Source organism: Elephas maximus, chromosome 2 (genome assembly GCF_024166365.1).
Source record: "Elephas maximus indicus isolate mEleMax1 chromosome 2, mEleMax1 primary haplotype, whole genome shotgun sequence".
Taxonomy (NCBI): Eukaryota; Metazoa; Chordata; class Mammalia; order Proboscidea; family Elephantidae; genus Elephas; species Elephas maximus.
Window position 1 is genome coordinate 258,367 of NC_064820.1, and position 23,145 is coordinate 281,511.

Genomic DNA, 23,145 nt, shown 5'->3' on the forward strand with positions numbered 1-23,145 from the left:
CAGACGGAATACATTTTCAAAAATATGCATTCATAATGACAGTTAAAAAAGAGAAAAAGCCAGAAATAAAAACATGTAATTGGTCACTCTTGAAGGTAACTAGAACACTAACTCTGAAAATGGACAATTAGAGGAAAATAAACGATTATCCTGCCTTTCTCTACAAGTTGTATTTCAGGGTAACCAAATAATCATTGTTGATTAGGGAAGGTTCTTCACAAAAGAATTCCTGCAAATAAAGGAGGAAGGAATGATAGAATATAAAAACTACCAGTTTGCACCCCCTAGTGCAGTGGCTCTCACACTTGAGTGTACATTGGAATCACCTGGAGTGACTGTAGACAGAGTGCCCGCCTAACCCAGAACATCTGCTTCTCAGGTCCTGGGGTTGTGCTCGAGAATCTGCATTCTGACATGTCTGGGGACTACAACCTGGAAACCTGCATGCCAGTCCCCTTCTCAGCATCTGTAGGGAAGCCCCAGAGACCTGTACCCTCAGCAAACTGAATAATAATAATAAATACATGTAGATCCTTCTTGAACCTCCACAACACGAGTAGATTAAACAGAAAAGCCAGGTAGTCTGAAAGTCAGCAGGGATGATGTGTTCCAACAAACATAAAGAAGGTTCCTTCAGGAGACAATAACAGATGGAGACCTCAAATAGCTTCAACCCAACCAATAGATGTAGTGAGAAAATACATGCAGAGCAGTTTGTATGCTTTAAGTCAGGAAAGGTGTACATCAGGGCTGTATCCTTTCACCATAATTATTCAATCTGCTGAGCAAACAATCTGAGAAGATGGACCATATGAAGAAGAATGTAGCATCAGGATTGGAGGAAGACTCATTAACAACCTATGATGTGCAGATAAAACAACCTTGCTTGCTGAGAGTGAACAGGACTTGAAGCACTTACTGATGAGGATCAAAGACTACAGCCTTCAGTATGGATCACACCTCAACATAAAAATCCTCACAAGTGAACCAATAAGCAACATCACCATAAATGGAAAAAAGATTGACATTGTCAAGGATTTCATTTTACTTGGATCCACAATCAATGCCCATGGAAGCAGCAGTCAAGAAATCAAATGATATATTGCATTGGGCAAATTTGCTGCAAAAGACCTCTTTAAAGTGGTCAAAAGCAAAGATGTCACTTTAAGGACTAAGGTGCACCTGACCCAAGCCATGATATTTTCAATCACATCATATGCATGTGAAAGCTGGACGATGAATAAGGAAGACCCAAGAAGAACTGATGCCTTTGCATTGTGCTGTTGGTGAAGAATACTGAATACATCATGGACTGCCAGAAAAATGAACAAATCTGTCTTGGAAGAAATGCAGCCAGAATGTTCCTTAGAAGCAAGGATGGCAAGACTTCATCTCACATACTTTGGACATGTTATCAGGAGGGACCAGTCCCTGGAGAAGGACATCATGCTTGGTAGAGGGTCAGTGAAAAAGAAGAATACCCTTAATGAGATGGGCCGACACAGTGGCTGCAACAATGGGTTCAAGCATAACGATTGTAAGGATGGCACAGGACGAAGCCGTATTTCATTCTGTTGTACATAGGGGTGCTATGAGTCGGAACTGACTTGATGGTACCTAACAACAAGTGGAAGCACTAATGTGGGCATTTGAGCAACATGTAAAACATCCAAACAGTGAATTAAGAATATTCCTGCACGTGTGTCTGCTCCTTAGCCAAATCAGACCATCACCAGATTCTCATGATTATTCTGAGAATGGGTCCTCCAGAGATCGTATCTCTATGGTGTTCCACTGGGTAGTGAGTCCTGGGGTTGTGCTCGAGAATCTGCATTCTGACATGTCTGGGGACTGCAGCCTGGAAACCTGCATGCCAGTCCCCTTCTCAGCATCTGTCTGTAGGGGAGCCCCACAGACCTGGATCCACAATCAATGCCCATGGGAGGAAATATTTCATACTGGAAATACCTTGTAAGATGTGGGTTTCCAAAGGAGAATGAAGAACACCAAGGACACAAGGCAATTATGAGCACAAGAGACACAAAGGGCCACATGAACCAGTGACTACATCATCCTGAGACCAGAAGAACTAGATGGTGCCCGGCTACAACCAATGACTGCCCTGACAGGGAACACAACAGAGAGCCCCTGAGGGAGCAGGAGATCAGTGGGATGCAGACCCCAAATTCTCATAAGACCAGACTTAATGGTCTGACTGAGACTGGAAGGACCCCGGTGGTCATGGCCCCCAGACCTTCTGTTGGCCCAGGACAGGAACCATTCCCAAAGCCAACTCTTCAGACATGGATTGGACTGGACAATGGGTTGGAGAAGATGCTGGTGAGGAGTGAGCTTCTTGGATCAGGTGGACACATGAGACTATGTTGGCCTCTCCTGCCTGGAGGGGAGATGAGAGGATAGAGGGGGTTAGGAGCTGGTGAAATGGACACAAAAAGAGAGGGTGGAGGGAGAGAGCAGGCTGTATCATTTGGGGGAGAGTAATTGGGAGTGTGTAGCAAGGTGTATATGGGTTTTTGTGTGAGAGACTGACTTGATTTGTAAACTTTCACTTAAAGCACAATAAAAATTATTAAAAAAAAAAAGATGTGGGTTTCAAAAACAGCCGACACATGGAGAATTGACAAACTAGAGAAGTAAAAAGAAAAAACATGTGTGTCAAGATAAGAAGAAAGCAGAACACTGCCCAAGAGAAAATACATATAATCCGTAATCTAAATCAAAGAACAAAAAAGTAAGGTAAATAGTAAAATATTCAGATCTGCACAGTCCATAGTGATAATCACAGCCACATGTGGCTATTTTAAATTGATTAATGTGGCCACTTACATTTAAATTGATTAAAGTTAATAAAATTTAGAATTTCACTCCCCCGTCACACTAGTCCATTTCTAGTGCTCAGGCCACTTGTGGCAGGTGGCTGCCATACTGGACAGCGCTGACCTGGAAGATTCTGTTGCTGCAGAAAGTTCCTCAGGCCAGCGATGACACAGACATCCGCTGATACCTGCTTATACTGAAAAGCATGCATTTGGTAAACTGACCACTACTCCTCAGTAAGAAACTGAAGTTATATGAGAACTGGTAGGTCATTCTCTTTCATACTGAATTCTGCAAAGAATGTTGGTCAGAACAGATGGGAGCCACCAGAGAAAGTGTCGGCATCATCCTAGCAGGGTGAGGGGATGTGACCGAGGAAGGAAGGAGGAAAGGTCTCCAGGGTGCAGATCTGACCGTACAGTGGCAGAGATCCTGGTGAGAAAATGAGACAGTGAAATCAAAGTGACTCATTAAATACACATCAATACAGGCCTATATGTATGTACAGGTACATATTCACACACATACAAAGGAGAGAAGAATGGGGAATAACTCATTTGGCCATCCTTTCATTTAACAAATATTTATTGGGAGCCTGCTACGTGCCAAAACCACAAGGCAAACATGGCATGGACCGTGAGGCCTCAGACGTGCCAGCAGCAGATGGAGCCAAAGTTCAGAAAAACTCTCAGGACAATAAAAGGCATCTTCAAATAAGCACAGAGAAATTAGACCGAAGGAAAGACTGATCCAATATTCGGATACATGAATTAGTGTTAATGTAGGAAAGAAAACAGAACTGTTATTTTTTAGCTTATTTCTCAACTACTCTATCCTGGAGCATGATATTCACAGTGGAAAGCTTAAAATGCGCCTGGTCAGGAGGGAATCAGATCCCAAGGGTGGGAGGCGAGGGCCTCAGGGAGAGCACTTCTGAGAGAAGCAGGGCAAGAAGAGGACCCCTAGAAGACAAGGTCACCCCTACATGACCAAGAGGCAGCGGTCAACCAGCGCCAGAGATCAGGGCTGAGGCGAAGAGAACCATGTCAGGCCAATTTTCCGCCCCAGATGCATCCAGTTGTGCATTTATTGGGATATACATCGGAGGGGGGGCTTTAGCCCTTAACTTCCTAGTACTTAATCTCCCTTTTTAGAGTTAGCCTTGTTGCCACTGAGGTGATATAGGTAGGGATAGCAAAGAAAGGCCTGGCTTGGGTCTCATCGTCATGGCTGGTTTTTTTTGTTTGTTTGTTTGTTTTTTGATGTTAGACAAGTTACTTAACAGCTCTGAGTTACTGTTTCTCATAAAAGAGAGGTTTGCAGATTCTCACTTTAGGCGAATGCCAGAGCGACAGAGTATCTTAATTTCTTTGAAGAGTTTGAAAGAAATCTCAAGTATGTAGCCTCATGAACGAGAAAGAAATGTAGGACAGAAGATAATAGATCTTGGAGAATCGATAGCTGATCAGATCTATAGCTGTGTCCATAGCACTGAATAATGAATCAGTGTCCACAGGGATGAAAGTCTCAGGTGCTGCTGATAGACGCCATGTCCTCGGTTCTCTGCCACTCAGTACTCCACTAACCAAGTGGGATTAAAACTCAGAAAATGTATACCAGAGCTAATGATGAAGCAGATCAGGGTTAATTGAATCAAGACTTGAAAAACTTGACAGGCTGGAACAATCTTGTTACCCGTTAGGTGCTGTCGAGTTGGTTCCGACTCATAGTGACCCTATGCACAACAGAACGAAATGCTGCCCGGTCCTGAGCCATCTTTACAATCCTTGTTCTGCGTGAGCTCATTGTTCTAGCCGCTGTGTCAATCCACCTCATTGAGGGTCTTCCTCTTTTCTGCTGACCCTGTACTCTGCCAAGCATGATGTCCTTCTCCAGGACTGATCCCTCCTGACAACATGTCCAAAGTGTGTAAGACATAGTCTTGCCATCCTTGCTTCTAAGGAGCATTTGGTTTATACTTCTTCTAAGATAGATTTGTTTGTTCTTTTGGCAGTCCATGGTATATACAATATTCTTCGCCAAGACCACAATTCAAAGGTGTCACTTCTTCTTCGGTCTTCCTTATTCACCGTCCCACTTTCACATGCATATGATGCAATTGAAAATGCCATGGCTTGGGTCAGGCACGCTTTACTCTTCGAGGTGACATCTTTGCTCTTTAACAATTCAAAGAGGTCCTTTGCAGCAGATCTACCCAATGAAATGCATCTTTTGATTTCTCAACTGCTGCTCCTATGACAGACTAGGAAGAAGGAACTGACAGTCTATTTCTGAAAAGCATTAGCCAGTGAAAACGTTATGAATAGCACTGGAACATTGTCTGATATAGTGCTGGAAGATGAGCCCCCCCCCCGGGTTCGAAAGCAATAAAAGATGACTGGGGAAGAGCTGCCTCCTCAAAGTAGAGTCGACCTTAATGACGTGGATGGAGTAAAGCTTTCGGGACCTTCATTTGCTGATGTGGCACGACTCAAAATGAGAAGAAACAGCTGCAAACATCCATTAATAATCGGAACCTGGGATGTACGAAGTATGAATCTAGGAAAATTGGAAATCGTCAAAAATGAAATGGAACACATAAACATCGATATCCTGGGGCATTAGTGAGCTGAAATGGACTGGTATTGGCCATTTTGAGTCGGACAATCATATAGTCTACTAAGCTGGGAATGACAACTCAAAGAGGAATGGTATTCCATCCATTGTCAAAAAGAACATTTCAAGATGTATCCTGAAATACAACGCTGTCAGTGATAGGATAATATCCATACGCCTACAAGGAAGACCAGTTATTACGACTATTGTTCAAATTTATGCACCAACCACTAGGACCAAAGATGAAGAAATAGAAGACTTTTATCAGCTGCTACAGTCTGAAATTGATCGAACATGCAGTCAAGATACATTGATAATTACTGGCGATTGGAATGCGAAAGTTGGAAACAAAGAAGAAGGATCAGTAGTTGGAAAATACGGCCTTGGTGATAGAAACAATGCTGGAGATAGAATGATAAGAATTTTGCAAGACTGATGAATTCTTCATTGCAAATACCTTCTTTCATGAACATAAACCACGACTATACACATGGACCTCACCAGATGGAACACACAGAAATCAAATTGACTACATCTGTGGAAAGAGAGGGTGGAAAAGCTCAATATCATCAGTCAGAACAAGGCTCATATGCAAGTTCAAGCTGAAACTGAAGAAAATCAGAGCAAGTCCACAAGAGCCAAAATATGACCTTGAGTATATCCCACCTGAATTTAGAGACCACCTGAAGAATAGATTTGACACACTGAACACTAGTGACTGAAGACCAGATGAGTTGTGCAATGACATCAAGGACATCATCCATGAAGAAAGCAATAGGTCACTGAAAAGACAGGAAAGAAAGAAAAGACCAAGATGGATGTCAGAGGAGACTCTGAAACTTGCTCTCGAACATCGAGCAGCTAAAGCAAAAGGAAGAATTGATGAAGTAAAAGAACTGAACAGAAGATTTCAAAGGGCCTCTCGAAAAGACAAAGTAAAGTATTATAATGACATGTGCAAAGAGCTGGAGATGGAAAACCAAAAGGGAAGAACACGCTTGGCGTTTCTCAAGCTGAGAGAACTGAAGAAAAAATTCAAGCCTCGAGTTGCAAAAGTGAAGGATTCCATGGGGAAAATATTAAATGACACAGGAAGCATCAAAAAAAGATGGGAGGAATACACAGAGCCATTATACCAAAAAGAATTAGTCGATATTCAGGCATTTCAGGAGGTGGCATCTGATCAGGAACCGATGGTACTGAAGGAAGAAGTCCAAGCTGCTCTGAAGGCATTGGCGAAAAACGAGGCTCCAGGAATTGATGGAATATCAGCTGAGATGTTTCAACAAACAGATGCAGCGCTGGAGGTGCTCACTCGTCTGTGCCAAGAAATATGGAAGACAGCTTCCTGGCCAACTGACTGGAAGAGGTCCATATTTATGCCTAGTCCCAAGAAATGTGATCCAACCGAATGTTGAGATTCTAGAACAATATCATTAATATCACACACAAGCAAAATTTTGCTGAAGATCATTCAAAAACAGCTGCAGCAGTATATCGACAGGGAACTGCCAGAAATTCAGGCTGGTTTCAGAAGAGGATGTGGAACCAGGGATGTCACTGCTGATGTCAGATGGATCCTGGCTGAAAGCAGAGAATACCAGAAGGATGTTTACCTGTGTTTTATTGACTATGCAAAGACATTTGACTGTGTGGATCATAACAAACTATGGATAACACTGCAAAGAATGGGAATTCCAGAACACTTAATTTTCTCCTGAAGAACACAGATCAAGAGGTGGTTGTTTGGACAGAACAAGGGGATACCGATTGGTTTAAAGTCAGGAAAGGTGTGCATCAAGGCTGTATTCTTTCACCGTACCTATTTAATCTGTATACTGAACAAATAATACAAGAAGCTGGACTATATGAAGAAGAACGGGATATCAGGATTGGAGGAAGACTCATTAACTACCTGCGTTATGCAGATGACACAACCTTGCTTGCTGAAAGTGAAGAGAACTTGAAGCACTTACTAATGAAGATCAAAGACGACAGCCTTCAGTATGGATTGCACCTCAACATAAAGAAAACAAAAATCCTCACAACTGGACCAATGAGCAACATGATAAACGGAGAAAAGATTGAAGTTGTCAAGGATTTCATTTTACATGGATACACAATCAACACCCATGGAAACAGCAGTCAAATCAAAAGACGCATTGCATTGGGCAAATCTGCTGCAAAGGACCTCCTCAAAGTGTTGAAGAGCAAAGATGTCACCCTGAAGACTAAGGTGCATCTGACCCAAGCCATGGTATTTTCAATCACATCATGTTCATGTGAAAGCTGGACAGTGAATAAGGAAGACCGAAGAAGAGTTGACACCTTTGAATTGTGGTGTTGGTGAAGAATATTGAATATACCATAGACTGCCAAAAGAACGAACAAATCTGTCTTACAAGAAGTACAACCGGAATGCTCCTTAGAAGCAAGGATGGCTAGACTGCGTCTTACATACTTTGGACATGTTGTCAGGAGGGATCAGTCCCTGGAGAAGGACATCATGCTTCGCAGAGTACAGGGTCAGCGGAAAAGAGGAAGACCCTCAAGAGATGGATTGACACAGTGGCTGCAACAATGAGCTCAAGCATAACAACGATTGTAAGGATGGCGCAGGGCCGCGCAGTGTTTCATTCTGTTGTGCATAGGGTCGATATGAGTCAGAACCGACTCGATGGCACCTAACATCAACAGCTCCCATGAGTGTTGACTGTGGATCCAAGTAAAATGAAATCCTTTGCAACTTCAATCTTTTCTCCGTTTATCATGATGTTGCTCATTGGTCCAGTTGTGAGAATTTTTATGTTGGGGTGCGATCCATACTGAAGGGTGTGGTCTGTTACCTTTATTAGTTAAGTGCTTCAAGTCCTTTTCACTTGCAGCAAGCAAGGTTGTGTCATCTGCATATTGCAGGTTGTTAATGAGTCTTTCTCCAATCCTGATGCTCCATTCTTTTTCATATAGTCCAGCTTCTCGTATTACTTGCTCAGCATACAGATTGAATAGGTATGGTGAAAGAATACAACCGTGACGCACACCTTTCCTGACTTTAAACCAATCACTATCCCCTTGTTCTGTCCGAACAACTGCCTCTTGATCTATGTAAAGGTTCCTCATGAGCACAATTAAGTGTTATGGAATTCCCATTCTTTGCAGTGTTATCCATAATTTGTTACGATCCACACAGTCGAATGCCTTTGCATAGTCAATAAAACACTGGTAAACATCCTTTTGGTATTCTCTGCTTTCAGCCAGGATCCATGTGACATGAGCAATGATATTTCTCGTTCCACGTCCTCTTCTAAAACCGGCCTGAATTTCTGGCAGTTCCCTGTCAATATACTGCTGCAGCCATTTTTGAATGATCTTCAGCAAAATTTTGCTTGCATGTGGTATTAATATTGTTCTATAATTTCCACATTCGGTTGGATCACCTTTCTTGGGAATAGACATAAATTATGATCCTGAACCCTGGTACAGAGCCCTGGTAGCCAGGGTGCTAATCAAAATGGAGGCAGTTTGAATCCATCAGCTGCTCCCTGGAAACGCTAAGGTGCTGTTCTACTCTGTCCTGTGTGGTTCTTATGAGTCAGAATTGACTCAATGGCAATGAGTTTGGTTTTTTTTTGTTTGAAACCTGGCACAAGAGCCCTGGTGGTGCAGTGGTTAAACGCTTGGCTAAGAACTGAAAGGCCACCGGCCGCTCCGCAGGAGAAAAATGTTGCAGTCAGCTTCTATAAAGATTTACAGCTTTGGAAACTCTATGATGCAGTTCTACTCTGTCCTGTGGGGTTGCTACGAGTCAGAATCCACTTGATAGCCAAAAGTTTGGTTTGGAATCCTGGCACAAGACCCAGGAAGGGCAGGAGGCTGGCCTGACAGAGCGTGTGAAGAATACCCAAGGGAGCTGTTTGCCCAAAATCTTGGCATTTCCAACATTGTGATGCTCGTGCTAAAAAAGTGTGCTAAACTGCGCTCTAGAATTAGTGTCCAGAATGAAGTGGTGGGGTCTTTAGAAGGGTGGGGAAACTCACTGAAAGGCCACCATATACCAACTGGAAAGGGGTCCAAGGAAGGGGATCACATGATCCCAAGTCAGCGAGGAATCAAAGCTCCTTAACTTCCAGGAGAGGGGCTTGGATGTGTTGGGGTAACCGCTATCTTCAAATACCTTAAGTGGTAACTCCAGAGAAGTCTCATTTGTCAGAGACAACTGAGGAGTGGGGGCACAGGTTAAAGCCAGTATGAGGAAGCTTGGTGGGGGGGGGTCCAAAAAATTCTGAGAAGTTAAAATGTCACACGTGTTCCTTATTCTCCCAGAACTGAACCATATTTGCTTCAATTAATTTGCTTTTATACAAGAACTAATGGTTTTCAATAAGTTGAAAGCCCTTGAGATCATCATTTCCACTTTTTTCTTTTAAGGGGGAAGGGGACAGCTTGCACTCAGGAAGAGGAAGAGGCTGGGTGGTGACATTCCTCAGTAACATAGTCCCTACAGAGGAAGAAGCAGGGGGTGGTGACATTCCTCAATAAGATGGTCCCTACACAGTTAAACTTTAAGCCAAGTAAATAATCTTTACAGGGATCTTTGATAAAATCCTTAACTTGATAAGGTTCCTAACTTGGTAGTTAAACCTTAAGCCAAAGAAATAGTCTCCACAGGCGGTCCTGTCCTGGCTTTTAAAAGTTAACGGGAATAAGAGACAGTAAAGGTATAAAACACTAAGAAAGGACTATGGGGGCACTCAGATTCCTTCTATACCTGAGTAGCCCACTTGAGGCTTCCTAGTCAAGTGTACTTTCACTGCTAAACTTCTCCTTGCTAATAAACCTCTGCTCACTTTGTACTACTTGTCTCAGTGTTTAAATTCTTTCCTACACCAAAGCCAAGAACTGAGGCCATTCTTGGGTAACACCCTGTCATGGGTCAGGAAAGCACCCCTCCAGTATTTCCTAGAAAACTTTTGTGTAGGTATATCCACGAATAACAGGGAGAGCACCTTCTGTAGAGACACAGCCACAGGCCCAGGTTCAACTTGGCTACACGGGGCCAAAGTGAAGGAGTCCGGGGCAAGAAGGTAGCACTGAGGAGGGTCCCCGGGGGTAGGAGGGTGGCGGTGAAGAGAGTCCGCCGGACGGAGGAGGGTGGTGGTGAGGAGGGGTCCCCCGGGGCAGGAGGGCGGCAGTGGGGAGAGTGCCTGAGAGTAGGAGGGTGGCGGTGAGGAGGGTCAGGAGGGCGGCGGGGAGGAGGGTCCCGGGGGCAGGAGGGCGGCGGGGAGGAGGGTCCCGGGGGCAGGAGGGCGGCGGGGAGGAGGGTCCCGGGGGCAGGAGGGCGGCGGGGAGGAGGGTCCCGGGGGCAGGAGGGCGGCGGGGAGGAGGGTCCCGGACGGGAGGGCGGCGGGGAGGAGTCTCCCGGGGCAGGCGGGCGGAGGTGAGGAAGGTCCCCGGCAGAAGGACGGGGGTCGGAGAAGCTGACGAGGCTCAGCAGCGCGGTTCACAGGCCCGCGTAGGGAATACGCTCGCACACGAGCAGTTTGCAGCGGGAGACACGCCCCGCGGCTGCCACGAGGCTCGGGCTGGGCTCGGATTGGCCGCGTGGGGTCCTGTGAGAGCCCGAGTCGCACGCACTTCCGGTAGCACCGGAAGTGGCCTGTCGCCCATGCCCCGCCCTGCAGAGGCGGAAGTGGCGCCACCGCTTCGTCTCTCACTCACCGGCTGGCTCCTCAGCCCCGCGGCTCGGCCCATGGCAGCCTATTCCTATCGCCCCGGCGCCGGTGCCGGCCCTGCTCCGGGGGCGGTGTTGCCGGACCAGAGCTTCCTGTGGAACGTCTTCCAGAGGTGAGGGCTGCGCCCCCGGCCTCCCCGGCGCCGCCTGGGTCCTCTTCCGCCCCTGGTCCCTCTCCACCTCTGGTTCTCATAGTCCGCCCCGGCGCCCCCGGCCCCTCCGCCCGACTCCCCCCCTCCGGCTCCCCCCGGCCGCCGCTTCTCTGCCCCCGGTCCCTCCGCCCCGACTCCGCCCCGGCCCCCCCGCCCGGCTCCCCCGGCCCCTCCGCCTCCCGGCTCCCCCCGGCCGCCGCTTCTCTGCCCCCGGTCCCTCCGCCCCGACTCCGCCCCGGCCCTTCCGTCCTGGCGCCCCCGGCCCCTCCGCCCGACTCCCCCCCTCCGGCTCCCCCGGGCCTCCGCTCCTCTGCCCCCGGTCCCTCCGCCCCGACTCCGCCCCGGCCCCCCCCGCCCGGCTCCCCCGGCCCCTCCGCCTCCCGGCTCCCCCCGGCCGCCGCTTCTCTGCCCCCGGTTCCTCCGCCCCGACTCCGCCCCGGCCCTTCCGTCCTGGCGCCCCCGGCCCCTCCGCCCCAGTCCCCTCCTCCGGCTCCCCCCGGCTTCCGCTCCTCTGCCTCCGGTCCCTCCGCCCCGGCCCTTCTGTCCTGGCGCCCCCGGCCCCTCCGCCCGAGTCCCCCCCCCCCCCGGGGCCCCCGCCCCTCCGCCCCGACTCCGCCCCGGGCTCTCCTCCCTGGTGCCTCCGGCCCCTCCGCTCGACTACCCCCCCTGGCGCCCCAGGCCCCTGCGCCCCCCTCCGTCCCGATTCCCCCGGTCCCTCCGCCCCGCCCCCCCCGACGCCCTCGGCCCCTCCCCCTGCTGATCGTGGTATCCCGTCTCCGCCCCTACTGGGGGCCTCCCGGGGACCCTGGCTTCGGGGGAACGGGAGCCGGTAGACGCCTCCGTGCCCCGAGCTCCTGCAGCCACCGGTCTCCTTGAGTGAGTGAAGGGCCGAGACTTGCGGGACTGCCGCTGGGCAGGGCGTAACCAGAACGTTTGGGAGAACTTAGCTGTTTGCGGAAAAAGAGAGAAAGTGGGCGTTGTGAGTCCAACAAGTCGGGCGGGGAGGGGCGGTGGCTGGAGAGAGGAGCCGGGGGCTCAGGACGCCCGGGGGTGAGACGCGTGAGATGCTGGAGGCAGCTGCCTGCACAGCCTGGGTTCCCAGGAACGGAGCTTTGAGAGTTCGCACTGCCCGGCTTTGTGTTTCCTGCCTTCTAACTACCGGCTTGGCCGGCCCCCTTTATTTCCTAGGGTAGATAAAGACAGGAGCGGTGTGATCTCCGACAACGAGCTGCAGCAGGCCCTGTCCAACGGTGAGTGCGACCACAGGACTTGGAAGCAGGCCCGGCCTCCCTGCTTAAATTTATCTTCTCAGCGTAAAGGCGCCATTAAGAGCGAGTTGTTACGGCTTGTGTGTGGTGGAGGTGTTCCTGGGTTATTTTTCTAGGTGGTTTCCTTATTGTCTTCCCAGGGCCTCACACAGCTACTTGAGCAGCTGTATGACTGAGCACGGGAACAGGAAATGTGCCCGTGGAAGCTAGGGTGTGGGCTTTAAGGAAGGGATGAGAAGTTGAGTTTTGCACAGCAGAATCCTGCAGGAATCTAGAAGATCATTATCATTTAATTTTGGGGGCTACTGAATTGTCTGTCCACAGATGTAGTCAATTTGATTTCTGTGTGTTCCATCTACCAAGGTGCATGTGTATAGTCGCTGTTTATGTTGATGAAAGAAGATTTTTGCAATGAAGAAGTCGTTGGTCTTGCAAAATTCTATCCTGCGATCTCCGGCGTTGTTTCTATCACCAAGGCCATATTTTCCAACTACTGATCCTACTTCTTTGTTTGCAACTTTCACATTTCAATCGTCAGTAATTATCAATGCACCTTGATTGCATGTTCGATCAATTTCAGACTGTAGTAGCTGATAAAAATCTATTTTTCATCTCTGGTCTTAGTGGTTGGTGCTTAAATTTGAATAATAGTCGTGTTAACCATTCTTCCTTGTAGGCATATGGATATTATCCTATCACTGAAAGTGTTGTACTTCAGGATAGATCTTGAAACGTTTTTGTTCACGATGAATGCAACACTATTCTTCTTCGAGTTGTCATTACCAGCATAGTAGACTATATGATTGTCCGATTTAAAATGGCCAATACCAGTCCATTTCAGCTCGCTAATGCCTAGAATGTTGACGGTTATGTGTTCCATTTCATTTTTGACGATTTCCAATTTTTTTAGATTCATACTTCGTGCATTTCACGTTCAATTATTAATGGATGTTTGCAGCTGTTTCTTCTCATCTTGAGTCGTGCCACATCCGCAAATGAAGGTCCTGGAAGCTTTATTCCATCCACGTCATTATGGTCGACTTTACTTTGAGGGGCAGCAGCTCTTCCCCAATCATCTTTTGAGTGCCTTCCAACCTGGGGGCTCATCTTCCAGCACTATGTCAGACAGTGTTTCACTGCTATTCATAAGGTTTTCACTGGCTAATGCTTTTCAGAAGTAGATTGCCAGGTTCTTCTCCCTAGTCTGTCTTAGTCTGGAAGCTCAGCTGAAACCTGTCCTCCATGGGTGACCCTGCTGGTATTTGAATACCGGTGGCATAGCTTCCAGCATCAGAGCAACACACAAGCTCCCACAGTACGACAAACTGACAGACACGTGGGGGAACAGACCATCAATTGCTCATATGCAAGTTCAAGCTGAAACTGAAGAAAATCAGAGCAAGTCCACAAGAGCCAAAATACAACCTTGAGTATATCCCACCTGAATTTAGAGACCACCTGAAGAATAGATTTGACACAGTGAACACTAGTGACCGAAGACGAGACGAGTTGTGGAATGACATCGAGGACATCATCCATGAAGAAAGCAAGAGGTCACTGAAAAGACAGGAAGGAAAGAAAAGCCCAAGATGGACGTCAGAGGAGACTCTGAAACTTGCTCTCGAACGTCGAGCAGCTGAAGCAAAAGGAAGGATTGGTGAAGTAAAAGAACTGAACAGGAGATTTCAAGGGGCCTATCGAGAAGATAAAGTGAAGTATTATAATGACATGTGCAAAGAGCTGGAGATGGAAAACCAAAAGGGAAGAACACGCTTGGCGTTTCTTAAGCTGAATGAACTGAAAAAAAAAACTCAAGTCTTGCGTTGCAGTAGTGAAGGATTCCATGGGGAAAACATTAAATGATGCAGGAAGCATCAAAAGAAGATGGAAGGAATACACAGAGTCATTATACCAAAAAGAATTAGTCGATACTCAGGCATTTCAGGAGGTGGCATCTGATCAGGAACCGATGGTACTGAAGGAAGAAGTCCAAGCTGCTCTGAAGGCATTGGCGAAAAACGAGGCTCCAGGAATTGATGGAATATCGGTTGAAATTTTTCAACAAACAGATGCAGCGCTGGAGGTGTTCACTCATCTGTGCCAAGAAATATGGAAGACAGCTTCCTGGCCAACTGACTGGAAGAGATCCATATTTATGCCTATTCCCAAAGAAGGTGATCCAACCGAGTGTGGAAATTATAGAACAATGTCGTTAACATCACACGTAAGCAAATTTTTGCTGAAGATTATTCAAAAATGACTGCAGCAGTATATCGACAGGGAACTGCCAGAAATTCAGGCTGGTTTCAGAAGAGGACGTGGAACCAGGGATATCATTGCTGATTTCAGATGGACCCTGGCTGAAAGCAGAGAATACCAAAAGGATGTTTACCTGTGTTTTATTGACCATGCAAAGGCATTCGACTATGTGTATCGTGACAAACTATGGGTAACATTGCAAAGAGTGGGAATTCCAGTACACTTAATTGTGCTCATGAGGAACCTTTACATGGATCAAGAGGCAGTTGTTCGTACAGAACAAGGGGATACTGATTGTTTTCAAGTCAGAAAGGTGTGCGTCAGGGCTATATTGTTTCACCATACCTATTCAGTCTGTATGGTGAGCAGATCATACTAAAAAAGCCAGACTATATGAAGAAGAATAGGATATCAGGATTGGAGGAAGACTCATTAACAATCTGTGTTATGCAGATGACACAACCTTGTTTGCTGAAAGTGAAGAGGAATTGAAGCACTAACGAAGATCAAAGATCACAGCCTTCGGTATGGATTACGCATCAACATAAAGAAAACAAAAATTCTCACAACTGGACCAATGAGCAGCAGCATGATAAACTGAGAAAAGATTGAAATTGTCAAGGATTTTATTTTACTTGAATCCACAATCAACACCCATGGAAGCAGCAGTCAAGAAATCAAAAGACGCATTGCATTGGGCAAATCTGCTGCAAAGGACCTCTTCAAAGTGTTGAAGAGCAGAGATGTCACCCTGAAGACTAAGGTGCGCCTGACCCAGGCCATGGTATTTTCAATCGCATCATATGCATATGAAAGCTGGGCAATGGATAAGGAATACTGGAGAAGAGTTGACGCTTTTGAATTGTGGTGTTGGCGAAGAATATTGAATATACCATGGACTGCCAGAAGAACGAACAAATCTGTCTTGGAAGAAGTGCGGCCAGGATGCTCCTTAGAGGCAAGGATGGCAAGACTGCGTCTTACATCCTTTGGACATGTTGTCAGGAGGGATCAGGTCTCTGGAGAAGGACATCATGCTTGTCAGAGTACAGGGTCAGCGAAAAAGTGGAAGACCCTCAACAAGGTGGATTGACACAGTGGCTGCAACCGTGACCTCAAGCATAACAACGATTGTAAGGATGGTGCAGGACCGGGTAGTCCTTCGTCCTCTTGTGCGTAGGGTCGCTATGAGTCAGAACCAACTCGACGGCACCTAACAATAACAACTGAATTGTAGGGGCTCCTTTGGGTGGATCATCCAGGCCCTGGAGGGCACTGATGGAGTCACCAGGTGACGCCATGGAGGCCGTAGAGTTTGGAGAAGGGCCACGTAGCATTTGTGTAGGGACGCAGTTGCCCTGGGAACTCTGGAGGTCCAGGGCCAAGTTGCTGGGGTAACGACTGGGGATGCCGGTGGCACAGAGGAGGGAGGGTTGCTGGAGTGGGGAACACTCCGGGCTGAGGCAGAGGCTGCGCCGGCTGCAGCTGTTCCTGTCGTGTGGGGTGATGCTGGATCAGCAGGGACTGGCCCCGCGTGCGCTGTTAGAAACTCTGACAATGCCAGATACCCAGCTTGGACTTTGCTCTTCTCTGACTCCTCAAACACAGCCCCTGTTCCTGATTCTTAAAGTTGTCGCTGTCTTTCCTGAGGCATGCGATTTAAGCAGAAAAAGGTTGGTTTTAAGATGTTAGGGCGTGCTGAAAGGCTCACCTCTGTTAGTGGGAGGCAGTTTATGTTGTGGAAAGAGGCTCTATAGGGGTGCTGCAGGTCAGGCTCCAGGAGGACCGGCCCTCACCGCCTCATCAGACCAGGCCCACAGGTTTGGTTCCTTACTGCCTGATGGTTTATGTAAAGCTGAGTGTTTGCAGTGACAGACTAGTGCATTTACTTTATAGAACATGGATTATCTCCGACATTGTTCCGCAGTGTTTAACACACATGGGCCACAGGCACTGGTGTGTATTTCACATGCATTTATTTGATTGTTTTCAGGAAATTAAGACATTTCATGTCTACCCTGACGATCCTGCTCTCTTGACTCTCTTTTGATCATTGTTAACACCTTTTTATTTTTGATTTGTGTTCCTAGTGCTTGAATTATACACGGGAAGGTAAAAGACAGGGTTACTAGAAAGATGTCAGGAGAACCTAGAGTCAGTCCAGCAAGCTACAGTTTGGCAAATCCTGACTTAAAATTTTCTAAATTCTTCATTCCATGTAGTAAACATGGCCAGATGACTGTGAGGGACTGCGCGTGGTGCCCCTGCTCAGAGGTAGTGCTTCCCGAGGCGTTCATTTCGAGTTGCTTTCCAGTGAGTGATGAGAGATTTATGACCTTTTTGAACAGTCTCCTTTTTTCCGTTTGCTTGAGTTTTTGACGATTGTCCAGGCCTAGGCCTGGGTGAGACTTTGTCACCTACAGGGAGTAGCCATGTCCTTGGTTCCTCAGATGGTGGTCTCTCCAGCCTGAGGGCTCCTGAGGTGGGCCCTGGGGTCAGTGGCCTGGATTCCAATTCTGGCTCTACCAGTCCTAATAGTGTGACCCCAGCAAGGACTCATCTTTTCTCTTGTGAAGTGTTTCAGCATGGCTGGTACGGCCTGTGCTCAACAACCATTAGCTGCTGTTATTACTGTTATGCTGTTGCCACCTCTGTTATTGGCTAATTCAGCTAGCACAGATCTTGGATGATTCCCTGTTACCTAACAACAGTGATGATGATGGTGGTGGTGGCCATTTCTGAGCATCTGCTACACGTGGGCCCTGTGCTAGGCTCTTATCCGAGGGGCAGCATTCTTCCTGGGAGAAGTATTGCCTGATCCCAGGGAGCTGGACCCTTCCTTATGACAGAGGATGCTGTCAGCAAGTATCTGTCAGGATGTTGTTTTGAAGCCAGCTGCTGCTTAACGTCTACCAGAAGCTGCTTGAAAGGGAAAGAGAAAACGAATTTTAAAGATTCACACAAAAAATTTTCAGTACACTGTTCCTAAGGTACCCTGATACCACTGCTTGATTGTCGTAGATCAGATTGTGTCTCCCAGAAGTCCTTGTTGAGATCCTAATCCTGTAAATATGACCTGTCTGGAAATAGGAGTTTTCTGTTGTTACATCAACGGGGCCGTACCACTGTAGGGTGGGTGCTGTACCTAATCATTTCTGAGTTACAGAAGGAGCTGAGGAGACACGGAGACACAGACCCGCGAGGACAGATGCGTCCACGAGCCCAGGAGCTCTCAGGGTTGCTGGCACCTAGTAGAAGCTGAAATAGACAAAAACGGACCTGCCCCTAGACTCGCAGCCTAAACTGGGACTTCAGCCTCCAGAGCTGGGAGAAAATAAATTTTTGTTCTTTAAAGCCACCGCCTTGTGGTATTTGTGTGACGACAGGCAGCTCTGGGAAACTGAGACTCTGGTTTAACGCTCTTAGGGGTGGTCCTGAAGTCAGTGCTCGTGATCGCCCTGCGGTGTCCCTGGAGTGCCTGTCGGAGCACGAGAGCACCAGCCCAGGGTGCCACGGTCCGTTAACTCGGAGAGGCAGTTAACTGATATTCACATTAGCTGCTGGAAGATCTAAAGTCGGAGTCTGTGGCTCATGTGTAGTAAGGATCAGAGGTTTTTTTGTTTTTCTTTTTTTATAATTTTTATTGTGCTTTAGGGGAAGGTTTACAAATAAGTCAGTCTCTCACACAAAGACCCATATGCACCTTGCTACACACTCGCAATTACTCTCCCCTATCGAGACAGCCTGCTCTCTCCCTCCACTCTCTGTTTTCGTGTCCGTTTCGCCAGCTTCTAACCCCCTCCACCCTCCCATCTCCCCTCCAGACAGGAGACGCCAACATAGTCTCAAGTGTCCACCTGATCCAAGAAGCTCACTCCTCACCAGCATCCCTCTCCAACCCATTGTCCAGTCCAATCCACGTCTGAAGAGTTGGCTTCAGGAATGGTTCCTGTCCTGGGGCAACAGAAGGTCTGGGGGCTGTGACCACTGAGGTCCTTCCAGTCTCAGTCAGAACCATTAAGTCTGGTCTTATGAGAATTTGGGGTCTGCATCCCACTGCTCTCCTGCTCCCTCAGGGGTTCTCTGTTGTGCTTCCAGTCAGGGCAGTCATCGGTTGTAGCTGGGCACCATCTAGTTCTTCTGGTCTCAGGATGATGTAGTCTCTGGTTCGTGTGGCCCAAGGGTCAGAGTTTTAAGAGGTACATTTTCTAAACTAGTCTTAGAATCCTTACTTTCTTACTCCTCTTATCCTTTTACTTTCCTCCTCCCACCCAATATAATGAAACTTTGCTGTGTTTGCCGTACATCGCATATAAATTTCTTTACGTTTCAAGGATAAGGCAGATTATTAATAAGTACAAGTTGCTAATCCTTTAAGAGCCTCACAGGTAGGTGATCGCAGCACTGACACTTAGCGTGCAAGTCCCTGTCGTCACTATCGCATTGCACCACCAGGGTGTGCCCCCAGGCATGTGTTTTCAGGGCTCCCACTGTTCCCGCCCGCCTGCAAGGGGGAACAAGCTGTTACAACCTCCGCCCCACTGGCCTCCTCGCTGTGTCTTAACAGTGGGCCATGTGTGCGCAGCACAGCGGCCCCTGGTCATAGCTGTAACGTGTGTCCACGTTCAGTGTTGGGTGGGCTCACGCAAACCCTCCTTACCCTTCTTCTTGGCTCTCTGTGGTGGATGTGATGGAATTTATTTTAACTTCTACTTGTTGTTCCAGCATTGGGCTTCTGTTCTGATACTAGAACTAGTCTATTAGGAAATTGGATCACCCTGGTGGTGTAGTGGTTAAGTGCTATGGCTGCTAACCAAAGGGTCAGCAGTTTGAATTTGCCAGGCACTCCTTGGAAACTCTATGGGGCAGTTCTGCTCTGTCCTATAGGGTCGCTATGAGTCGGAATCGACTCAACGGCACTGGGTTTGGTTTTGGTTTTTGGTATCAGTAAATTAAGTGATATATTACTGGTGGAAAACCGAAGTTAAAAAGTAGCAGGGTTGCCTACGTCAGTGAAGTCTGTTCCTATTAGGAACAGTGGAAGTCATCTTTGTCCCACACACTGGGTCCTTTATGAGGCTGTTGCCATAGGAAACCTAAAAACAGCTGCTCCCAGCAAGGCCTGCGGCTGGCTGGTCAGTGTGAAGGACAGAGGAGAACTGTTCTCTGCTTTCTGTTTGAAAGCGTGTCACAAACTGTCTGCAGTTTAGTACTCTTTTTTTTTTTTTTTTTAACTTTAATGTTATTTCTTGGGATTATAGGAATTTTTACTCAAGCTTCCTTTTGTGCTTCCTGCTGTAGTTGATAAATGGATGCGTTTTTTAGCTGTACATTTTAAAAAAAAACAATTTATACATCCTTTTGAAGGAGTTTTTTTATTAAGATAGGGTTCTAGCTCTCCTGGGGTCCTATATTAAAAGAATTGAGAGAAATCAGGATAATTCCCTGTAGAATATTCACCTATTGCACCCCCCCCCCACACCGCCCAACCGCACATCTCTTTTAGGGAGTAGTGGTGTTTGTAGCCCCTGGCAATGCAGCATAGGTCAGCATTTGACGTTTACTTGGAGCTTCGCCCTGCCCATGTGTGGGAAAGGGTCAGCTTTGCAGGCTGGGGTTGCTGAGACCTGCATGACCCAGGAAGGGCCTGTCTTCACCACGGGCCCCTGCCACCTCCGGGGAACTGAGCTCAGAAGGACATGACCGAAAGGGATGTAGTGCTTGCCAAGACCTTGAGCCATACTGTGCCTGAGGGTTTCTATAACAACACGATGACGAGCAATGCTTGCTTTCGCTATGGTGCCTGGGCTCCAGTGGATGACACCAGGAAGAGCCTGGTGTCCCTGGTCGGCAGCCCTCTGCACGTGCTGGTACACTTGTTGCTGGAGGAGTGAGCCACGGCCATGTGACTCCATGAGGACAAGGCTCTGGACACTCGCTCACGCCTGGTGTGCGTGGACTTGGCTCCACAGCCTTGTCCATTTGCCGACTGTGCTCTGTGTCCCTTTGCTGTAGCAAACTGTACTCGTGAGCGTAATAGCTCGGGAGCCTGCCAGTCCTGGTAAATCAGGGAGCCCGAGGGTGGTCTCAGGGACCCTGGCCCACTCTGTCATTTATGCTCTGCAGAAGCTAGCCCAGGCTGGGTTTGGAGAGAAGCAGAGGCAGGGTTGGGATTTGGTGGGCCTGGCTTTGCTGACAAGTCACTGCACGGCTTTGGGCAGCCCCGGCAGCCCTTTGAATGGAAATGCGATTAGGATTCTGAAGTTTGGGGCTCTTTTCTGTTGCCTCATCTCCACCAAATCCCACTCCTTCCCTGTACCCTGCTCTTATGCAGAAGTGGAACTGCGTCTCTGTGCGTCAGAGGCCTCAGAATGGTGGTCCACAGGAGACATCCCTGCCCCCAGGACATGTTAAAACTTGAGGTAGGTTCCAGCACTTACAAATCCTGGGAAAACCTGATTTCCAGCTTCTCTTGATGATGCGGAAGACCTGATGGTGTGAACTCCGTTCCGTTCTCACGTGGTGACGGTTCTCCACTAAGGGCTGGCTGGGTGGAGGGGGGCCACGCCTGTATGCAGGCAGCATCACCTGGCTCCCCGCAGACCGCCCCCCCAGACTCTTGCACCCTGGCCTGCCCCACCCCCTCACACCACGCCATCCCTGCGCCACCTGAGTGCTGAAACAAGCTGGTTTCCTGCACAGTGTCGGGTGATTTCAAAATGTGGTTTCCCAGATACAACTAAGTAAGGATTTGTTGTTGTTGTGTCATGGTGACCCCGTGCACAACAGAGCAGAATGCTGCCTGGCCCTGCACCATCCCGTGATCGGTTTGGATCAGAATTTTGTGAGCCGTAGGGTTTTCATTGGCTAATTTTTGGAAGTAGAGTACCAGGCCTTTCTTCCTAGCCCATCTTTTGTCTGGAAGCTCTGCGGAAACCTGTGTAGCATCAGAACAACACGAAAGCCTCCACGGACAGACTGCGCTGCATGTGAGGTGCATCGGCTGGATTCGAACTCGGTCTCCCACATGGAAAGTGAGAACTCTACCACTTAACACCACTGTCTCAGTTGTCTTAGAAACATTCTGTGATGATTGTAGGAAATGGAAAATACAGATGCTCGTACAGAAGACAGTCGTTACCCTTTTGATGGTAGTTCTGTCGTTCCTTTAACCATGTGGCTGGTGTTGGGCTTTGCATGTTTCTCCAGGCTGGAATGTTACCATTTTATGGAGAGAGATTCTGAAATTTGTATCCATTTAGAACCTTTTGTCTGGCGGTTTCAGTGAGAGCTGCTTTAGGAATAAGCGTGAATGTTTTATATTCCAATTTGTGATTAATTCCTTACATAAGAGAGGAATTGATAGCAAAGTTGAAGGTAATACTTGCAAGTTATGTTTCCAGGTTGAAAAAGGAAAATATGGAATTTTTTAAAAAATAGATTGTGATTCCAAGAGTAATAAATGGTCTCTGTAAAAATTTCCAGAAAGGAATAAAAAAGAAAAATCCTTATTCCTACTACCAAAAATTAGGCTCTGTTCATTGTTTGGTATGTATTTTTTCCTGGTACATCTGTCTGTCTCTCTGACACACACACCGTATGTATTTGTCTTAAACACACACACACACACACACACACACACACACACACCATATGTATTTATCTGTTTGTCTCACACACACGTCATGTGTTTGTCACACACACGCACCATATGTATGTCTGTCTCTCTCTCACACACACACTATATGTATTTATCTGTGTCTCACACACACCATGTATATTTGTTTCTCTCACATACCCTCCATGTGTATTTATCTGTCACTAACACACACACCATATGTATTTATCTGTCTCTTTCACACACATATCATCTGTATTTATGTCTCACACACACCGTGTGTATTTTTCTGTGTCTTTCTCACACATACACTGTATTTATCTGTCTCACACATAAACACTATATGTATTTGTTTCTCACACACACACCATATATATTTATCTGTGTTTCACACACACCATGTATATTTATCTGTCTCACACACACCATGTATATTTATGTTTCTCACATACACCCCGTATGTATTTTTCTGTCTCTCACACACACACCGTATGTATTTATCTGTCTCTCACACACACACCATATGTATTTACCTGTCTCTCTGTCACACACCCATTATCTGTATTTATGTCTCACACACACACCATGTGTATTTCTCTGTCTCTTTCTCACACACACACACCGTATGTATTTATCTGTCTCTCACACACACCGTGTATGTTT

At 47.3% G+C, this 23,145-nt stretch overlaps 1 protein-coding gene across 2 annotated transcripts in view; it reads left to right on the forward strand.

Annotated features, from left to right (window-relative positions):
* Positions 1-11,113: 11,113 nt before the first annotated feature.
* Positions 11,114-23,145, forward strand: part of PDCD6 (programmed cell death 6) — a 42,466-nt gene continuing 30,434 nt past the window's right edge. For both annotated transcript variants that reach the window (XM_049859478.1, XM_049859488.1), the window contains exons 1-2: positions 11,114-11,298; positions 12,526-12,587. In XM_049859478.1, coding sequence (XP_049715435.1) covers positions 11,120-11,298; positions 12,526-12,587 — 241 coding nt within the window. In that variant the 5' untranslated portion in view covers positions 11,114-11,119. The remainder of the gene's footprint in view (positions 11,299-12,525; positions 12,588-23,145) is intronic.